Genomic DNA, 9,221 nt, shown 5'->3' with positions numbered 1-9,221 from the left:
AGAGGAAATTCATTCCGGATTGTTTCAGAAACCCTGTGAAGGCCATGTGCTAGACAGGTTACATGCGTGAGGTTAGGATAAAATGTTTTAAGAAGTGGAGCTGCAGCAACCATGTATGAGGCAGCATCAGTACAAAACAACAGAACTTTAGAATTGTCTATATTACCTGAGTATAAAGACTGTAGGCCTTTATTTACAAAATAAGCAATGGCTTGGCTATTCACTTTCGAAAGTCCCTTAACACATACGAGGTGTGCAATCGAAGGTCCATCAGGACTAAGTTTTCCTATTACCATATTTGCTATATACCTATTCATAGGATCTGAGGTTTCATCCACAGAGACCCATATGTAAGAATCACCTATATCCTCCCGAATGGAAGCTAAAGTTTAATTGTATATTCTGTCTAAGTAATTTTTTCTTAGGGTCGACTCAGATGGGATATTTTGTTTGCAGTATTTTTGTAAAAACTGTCTTAAAACCAGATTTTCAATTGCATTCCAGGGAATGTTAGCAGCAACAAACGCTCTGGTTAAATCAGCATAGAAATTGCTGCTGAGATTGGTTGAAGTAGGCTGTGTTAGTAAAGTTTGTTGCAGTTGATTTTTCTGCTGAGCTTTAGCCTTATGAGCCGCTCCTTGCACATGCTGCTTTAGGTGGCACTTCTTTTCTTGCGAAATCTAAAAATGTAAAGTAAACTGAATTAAAATAAAATCCTAATTGTTGTATTGCCGTATTTCTATCACAAAGTTAGTGGGTTCGAACAATCAAAATTTTAATGACCTGCAAATACTTTAACTATCGGAATTTAAAAGGTTAAAATGTAGTGGTAGTGTAGTGGAATTATACCTCAGGATAGCTCAGTCAATGTATAAATATTATAGGCCTACTCATTAAAATTAATAGAATTTATATATTTCAACTATTGTTACATACCTGTTTGCTACAAATCTTGCAGAATATTATTTTTCCATCATAAGTGAATTCTGAATATTCTGTTAGCCATTGCCGGATCAATGTAGATTTAGCACTTATATTTTTCGGCATTATCGCTTTAAACTTCACAGGAAAACGTCCTACCGCTCAAAACTTCTCAACACAAATAAGGTGAGGGAAAGAGCAACTGTTAACGAGCATTCAAATGAACCGTTGTTATTGAGATTCAATTGGACAAAAATACAAAGTTCCACTTATTGTTGCATTTCCTGGTAGTGTTAACACTAGGAGGGCCATTCTTTTAAATATTTTATAACGGTTTACCCTACTAATTCGAAGTTTTACGACTTTTCATAAATATTTCAAAAACACTCTTTCTCCAAAAATTGTGATTTTATGACACTCTGAAGGGCAGTACAGCTAATCGGTTTCAGACCGAAAACAGTCATTTTTATAGTATAGTATATCTCTGAATCGGTAGCAGCACATGTTGTTATTGTTGCCTGCTTCAAAACTAAGGTTGGTTCTTTGTCGGCATTTATGCCTCCAAACATGTTAAATTCGGTGAAATCTATTGCGAGTGTCGTGAGATTCAAAACATTTTGTTTCCTTTATCAATGGTTTCATGGCCGGTGTGAAGCAAACTTTCCACTTTTTAAATGCCTTAAATTTCGCAGTGAATGCATGTATAAATTATAAAAAGTAAGAGTAAAATGCGAAACTTTACAGTGAGTTAGGCATTTTTAGGCGAATATTAACAAATTAGGCTCTAATAACCGTTTTAGGGCATTTTAGGGCACTATAAAACTCTTTGAATACCTTTCAATTTCCATGAAACACAAATATTAATAATTATTTTTACTTTTCTCCTAAAGAAACAAAATAGGCATTTGCCCTAGAATCCGATGTCTGATTATTATATCATTATTTTACTTTAGATGTGTCTTATAATGAAGTAAATTCAAATTAATTACATTAAAAGCATTTCTGAGATAGTAGCCAATAAGAGCACTTTTGTTACTGAGATTCAAGTAGTAGCCAATGAGAGCAAGAAGAAACGCTGGTGCAACCACAGATCACCAACAGACGGGTGCGACTGTCTACTGGGCGGAGAAATCTCGCTATAGAAAAGTCATAGTTTCACAGCCAGATAGCGTTAGTGTTGCTTTATCTGAAAATTCAATGGTAAAACAGACAGACTGATCAGCGTCTACTTTCGTCTACTATAAACTATAGCAACGTGCTTAGTGTAACAGATGCGAGCACGAGCATTGTCGAAGTGAGTCGAAAATAGGTAAAGTGAGAAATACAGTAATGTCATGTATTTGGAAATAATTAATATTCTAAAAGAATAATTGAATTAACTAGAAAATTTTTCGTTTACAGAATGTTAGGGTAAACGCTGTCTAACCTGTCTCTCCTAAGGCATTCGCCCCTGTACATATATAACAGTTGCCAAAGTAGATAAAAATTCAGTCAGGTATAAACAACTATAGCGATTCAAGGCTGCTTGACTTCGGGACTCGTCAATATCGAGTCTCGGAACACTTACAACCAGTCTTTACGTCAAGGACGCAACGTAATACAACATTGTCGTGCGGGTTTTCGGCTTTGCGGGCGCTGTTAGTTAGCTTTCTCGATCGTTGTTCATCTCTAATACATATATGAGCCTACTTAGCTCTTTGTTTCCGAAAAATTGATTCACTAACGGGTAGAGTAAAAGGGAAGAGTTAAATGGATATGACGGTGACATGATGGCAGAGGATTTTTACTTTTTCCTTTTTATTTTTCTTAATTTCAATACTCTTTATTCATTCCAATTCTTGACTTGATACTCTACGTATATCTTCGTAATTACCTCTGTTTTGTGATAATTGTATTGGTTTTGTAATTTTATTGAAACTTTGTTATGTTCTTCAGTATAAAATAATTATTTGTAGGAATCGCTCCCCGAACACAAGATTGCTCAGAGGGTGTGTGCTACATCAGTAATAGGCTATGTATTTATTTTGTATTGTATGTAGCAATAAATACTGAATACATTGCAAAAAATCATGCATAAGATATCGACACAATTGAACACAGATTATTCTGTATGGAATTTATTGGTTATAATGGCGTTTGTAATCTTACCTCATGTTATTGATCATTTAAAAATAAAATAAACATTTGCAAATTAAGCTTTCAGGAATAACTGCCTGTAAAGTTAATTTGAATAATTTCGAGGGAAAAATTGTTCCGGGGCCGGGTATCGAACCCGGGACCTTTGGTTAAACGTACCAACGCTCTCCCAACTGAGCTACCCGGGAACTCTACCCGACACCGATCCAATTTTTCCTCTATACGTTTAACCAAAGGTCCCGGGTTCGATACCCGGCCCCGGAACAATTTATCCCTCGAAATTATTCAAAATAAACATTTATTTACTTGTGAGTGGTTAGAGATTAAGATGCCCTACACAAGCATTTTATTTAAAAGACAGTACTGTAAGATAATGATCTGGACATTGTATCGTTATTGCGACGTAACTGCAACAGTATCTTATCTATTATAGCGAACTTACTGTTTAAAGAGCATGTATTGAAGAGTTTTATTCAGTACGTGGCAGGTGGCATCCGTTGAGACTAGTTCAGACTTGTTAAAATGTCGCAATCATTATATTTACGAGTGAAGTCCTTACTGTCAGACTTAAAAGAATTATCTAATAATAGATATAACAACTGGATTGCTCTTGTCACGAATATTTTGGAAAGTGGAGAAGAACTCTTTAGGCCTACTTTTCAGACAAAGAAATGTTGCAGGTAAGACACTGCGTGGCTCTCTATTATATCTCTGCAATTTTGTGATTCCTAAGCACCTAGTTGTGACACAAGCCGTACGGGTACCTCAACTCTAGAACGTTCAACACATTAATTCCATGAAGTTTTAATAATGTAAACATTAATGCAGTCGAGTCGTTCCTTTCATTGGTAATGTCTTATTGAAAAAAAGTGAAATAATGGCAAGGGAAACGGAAATACTCCGAGAAAATTTTTTCTAATATCGCTTTTATTCACCAATTCCATGTGAAAACCGACGTGCATCAGTATTCCACTAGGTTTAATTATTTATTAGTTAGATGTGTCCAATGCAAGATTAAATGTAACTATGAGGTGGTTTAAAACTGTAGCTTTAAACACGTTTAAAAATTAACTCCTGAAGCCCACAATTTAATTCTGCACTCAAACAGTGGTTTGTTAATAATCCTTTTTATAGTCTAAATGAGTTTTTAATATAAATGTAAATATTTCATTTTGATCTCTCTTTTATTAAATTTTGATATATTCAAAGATAGTTAATATGTATATATAAATGTGTACGTAAGTTACATTAGTCACGTGGTAAATACATACTTACAATACTTACGTACGGTACACAGCCACGCATGATTTGGTTGTGTTCCTCAACTGTTTAAATAAAACATTACGTCCTTATTTGTTCTTCCTTCCACTTAGCCTTTATATTATCATGTTGTATCATTGTTAAGAAACTGCCGCTTTTTAAATGTAGATGGTTGTATTGTTTTGTATTGCATTCTTTTAAAACAAAAGACTTTTAGGCGGTTGAGTAGCTCAGTTGGTAGAGCAACTGCCTACGGACTGGAAGGTCCCCGACATTCTCGAGTGGTGGCGAGATTTTTTTTATCGCCGAAATTTGCCAGAATGACACATAGATTCACTCGTCTTGTATAAAATTTAATAGCCGTCATTTTCCTGCGATTAAAGGAGGTCGAAGCTTAGTACTGACCATATCACCTCATTCCAGAGCGGAGGTGATGAAACCATGAAACTCTACCTCCTTGCCACCTCGAATGGCTTCATGGCGTGTAAAGGGGTTATTTTACCGTATTTTTCTTAGACGTCTATTTATTAGACAACAGTTCAGAAAAGGTGGGACTGAAATAAATGCCTGGTATAAGTAATTTATATAATAACACAACCTTTCATAAAAAAGACTAAATAATTAATGCTTTAAATATTAAAAAAATGCTTTGCTTTTTATAAAAATATAAGACTTCTTTACATGGGAAAATGATTCCACAATCAGTTTAAAATCTGCAAATCTAGTCTTTCAGGTAAAGCTCCCTGTGAAGCAGATTTGAATAATTTCAAGGGAAAAATTGTTCCGGAGCCGGGTATCGATCCCGGGACCTCTGGTTGAACGTACCAGCGCTCTCCCAACTGAGCTACCCGGGAACTCCACCCGACACCGTCTCAACTTTTCCCTTTATATCCACACAACTCACGTGGGCTGACGAACGCCAGAGACCCACATCGAGTGCACACAATCTCTGTGTGACTTGGAATTGTGGTTTTCTGTTAACGTACACAGTGACGTATATATTATGCAAATCTAGTCGTTCAGGTAAAGCTCCCTGCGAAGCAGATTTGAATAATTTCAAGGGAAAAATTGTTCCAGTGCCAGGTATTGTCAGCCCACGCGAGTTGTGTGGATATAAAGGGAAAAGTTGAGACGGTGTCGGGTGGAGTTCCCGGGTAGCTCAGTTGGGAGAGCGCTGGTACGTTCAACCAGAGGTCCCGGGATCAATACCCGGCCCCGGAACAATTTTTCCCTTGAAATTATTCAGTTTAAAATCTGTTTCCTCGGCTGTATCGTTTTCAGTCCCAAAATAGAAATGTGACTGCCTCCGTGGTCTGTTGGTCAGCATGCTGGCTTCCAGATCAGGAGGTACTGGGTTCGATTCCCGGGGTGGCTCTCGGTGAATTTTTCTTGAAGAAGAGGAATTCCCTGGGTGTCTAGAGTCTGGAAATTTGTATGAATGTGACTGTGATTGTGAGTGTGCCGGGTTAATATAAATTAACCAATCATCACAATATAAAAATACGTCAGGACTGTCGCTGGGCAGTAACCTGAACACACGTTTCAGCGTCACATTGTTGACAAGTAACTCCATCTGTTAGCACAACCATAAAGCATCTAATAGATGCTATAGAGTTACCAACAACGAAAAAAAAAAATAGAAATGTGTTGTCTTTGTCACATTGGTGAAATATATTTTCTAAATAGCTTTTCGCTCCTATGGTGCATGGCGATTTAAAAAACTAAAAGCTTCGACATGTCGCTTAATAGATGGTGACGCTTGGGTGAATGACGCAAGTTAAGTGCCAGCTATTAGGAAAAAATAATAGTAATAATGTTTATTTAAAACATTTTTCCCTTAAAATTAAATTGTCTAATCTTTTTCTTGTTTCATTTAGCATCCCTACAAACTACGAGTAATATTGCACCTACAAATTCTTCTGAAACTCCTGCAGTGGAGAAAGCTGAGGATTCTTACCTCCGCCCCTGTACACACTGATACACATACATGCTTTACCACATACATGAATAGTGTATACGTAGTGGAAGGGGAGAGATGCACCAAAATTTAAGAGGTGATTCTGCATATTAAATAAAACAAACATTTTATTACACCGGTATTTTACGATGAAGCACCGTTAAGCTGGAAAAAAAAGTCTTTGCCCAATGTTTGCAGCGCTCTATTACGGTAACGGTAACGGCCCGAGAGAAATGGCTGATTGCAATACAATAAATTAGTGTCGAGCCTTTTATTTTGCAAATTAAACAATTTCCAGACCCAGAAACCTTTGTGGAACACAATTCTACTAATAACTATTAGTTACAGATCAGTACACTTGTAATATATTAGACCATACTTTTGTGGAATAGGGTCCTGTAGTTAATGAGAAAGTGATGTGCATACAAGAGAAGAGAAAAAATCTATGTTCGACATACCAACATCCATTTTTCCATAATCAGGAATGCTAAATGTATAAAATTCTCAACGCAAAAAATGTCATTACTTTTAACTAAGGAAAAGTTAATAGTAAATTGCTCAGTCACTCACTGTTATGCAAAAAAGGTCTTATAGAACTGCTTCTGCATTGGCTTACCTTCATATGTTCTTTTTTCATATTATTTCCATATTGTGACTTAGTGTCGAAATAGAAGCACCTGCAGAGGCAGAGGAGCCATGTGGAGTGGAGAAGAAGAAAACAGAATCAGAGACTAGCTGCCAGTCCAGTTCTCAACCCAGAGACACTGCAGCACCAGACACATTCACTAAACAGAATGCGTAAGTTTGAACAAGTCATTCTGCTTGCATTTCTGTCAATGAGCTTGGTGAACTTTCCTTTTTAAAGTAATAATGTGAATGCTTTGAGTTTGTTATTTATATTATTACATGCTCTTCGAATTCTTACTGGGACAAGCAATTTCGCTCTGCTTCACTAGCGGCATCTAACAGAACAGAGAGCGGGCATAGCAAAGAAGGCTAGTGATCCTCGGTAGGCTTCAGTAAATAAAATATAAGATTTGTCGTAAATGACAGATTTCCTCTGGAACAGAAATACAATACAAATTGAGTAAAACTTAGTATTTTAACATAGGCCAAATTTGTGTTAAAACAGCTTAAGTACACATTACCGTTGTAGTGATCCATGGTAGCACTAAAAATCAATGAATAAAAGACATATTTTTCCTATATCAAAAATAATTGAGTGAAAATTAAAATTTTACCATGGACCATATTTGTATTCAAACGGCTTACGTACACATTACCGTGGATCACTACAGCTGTTCCGAAAAGAAAAACAAAGGAACCAGGAGAGAAGGCAATTAACCTAAGAGAAAAGCTCTTTAAAAATCAAGCACTACTAGATTTACGGTTGACTCCACAAAATTTAGTCACACGTTTCTTGACTAACGTTAAATTAATAACTGTCAATTGTTCAACGTTTAGTTAAAATTAGAACTGTTTCATCAAAACCGATCAAACAAATTAGAACTAGGCCCACTCGTCAGTTTGATGGCCCTTTAGTTCATATAATAGAGCACTTGAGACGGCAATGCATTATCATAGAAGCAAAGATTGCTACATAGAAGCACCTTGATTAGTCATACTAAGGATCGTTTACATATCAAACAATAGACTATTTGGAAATAAGATTCAATGTTTGGTATAAATACAACCTCGAAAAGGAAAAGTATATGGAATTCTGAAAAGTATAAGAGACAGTGGCGGTTCCTCGGAGGAGGGAAGGGAGGAACGTCCTCCTCACATTTTCTTCTTTTGAAACTAATTACCAAATAAAATATGTGCCTTGAAATTCGAGGAAGATTCGATCATTTCTAAGTTCACAGCTATACGAAAAACTCGGTTGAATGAGTTTTAAACGACGCGCGCTCATGAGCTGTAGAAAACTGTGAGAAAGATGCGAGATTGTCTGTGTACAGAAAAGGCACTCCATTCCTCCTCTACTGCAGTTAACACACATAGACAACAGCGCACTAGCGGCCAGAGAAAGAAGAAGAGTTTTAAACCTAGTAAATGAACGGAGAGGGAGGAGATCCTCCTCTGAGTCAGTCATAGGCGGAAAATAGAAACCGACTGGTCGTGCAGCAAGCTCGCTACCGCTGCCACCTCACGATGCTGCATTCAACCAGATTATAACACATCTAGGAGGAGACACAACAGAAACAGTTTTAACGCAACGCTATGAAAGACACCATGTAAACTTTTTTAAAATTATAAATAAAAAATATTATTCATTGCACTTTATATAGGCTACTATTCATGGTTTGAAACTTTCGTGGATATTTGAAAGTTAAAGTCGGGTTTATGTAAAATAAAGAGGAAGTAGTTCTACATAGTTGGCTCCTGAAATTCACTACTATTCATTGTTTACTAGACAGAGCAACAGCCAAGTTGTCAGTTTTGTGCAAATATATTTGAAACTGAAAGTAGGTACTCCAAACTACATCATTTTTAACATAAAAAATTAATCGGCCACCGGCAGCTTTGAACAATAACGATAATATGACTTTACAAGCACTGAAATTCTTCAAAAGCATGTGATACTGAACTTGTAAAATGTACAGCTGTCAAAAGAAAAAGTGGCCGCTCTCCTGAAACAAAGTTCCCTTCGGGTATCTTCGCTACAATTCGGAGACAGGCGATGTTACATGTTGTTGGACCACGTTGCCTGATATCTACAGTTATAATTGAAGTATACTGTGTGCTATTCGATAGCATAATGGTAGCGTTCAGGCCTCTTATTCATGAGGTCCTGCGTTCGACTACAACCTCGTGCTTTTTATGTTCTTTTTTGTTCTGTTTTTGAGAGAGACAAACTAGACATAATGTCTCCTTTCTCTTTTATGATTATTTTAGTAATTAACATCAGGTTCATTAATATATTATGCCATGACTTTATCTTTATGAT

General features: G+C 36.5%; 1 protein-coding gene across 3 annotated transcripts in view; it reads left to right on the top strand.

Annotated features, from left to right (window-relative positions):
* The first annotated feature begins 3,543 nt into the window (after positions 1 to 3,543).
* Positions 3,544 to 9,221, top strand: part of LOC138711948 (uncharacterized) — an 84,971-nt gene continuing 79,293 nt past the window's right edge. For all 3 annotated transcript variants that reach the window (XM_069843252.1, XM_069843250.1, XM_069843251.1), the window contains exons 1-2: positions 3,544 to 3,737; positions 6,935 to 7,072. In XM_069843252.1, the coding sequence (XP_069699353.1) occupies positions 3,580 to 3,737; positions 6,935 to 7,072 (296 nt within the window). In that variant the 5' untranslated portion in view covers positions 3,544 to 3,579. The remainder of the gene's footprint in view (positions 3,738 to 6,934; positions 7,073 to 9,221) is intronic.

The sequence above is a fragment of the Periplaneta americana genome, chromosome 13 (assembly GCF_040183065.1).
Source record: "Periplaneta americana isolate PAMFEO1 chromosome 13, P.americana_PAMFEO1_priV1, whole genome shotgun sequence".
Classification (NCBI taxonomy): Eukaryota; Metazoa; Arthropoda; class Insecta; order Blattodea; family Blattidae; genus Periplaneta; species Periplaneta americana.
Note: the sequence above shows the minus strand (reverse complement) of the source record. Positions and strands in the feature narration are given on the sequence as shown.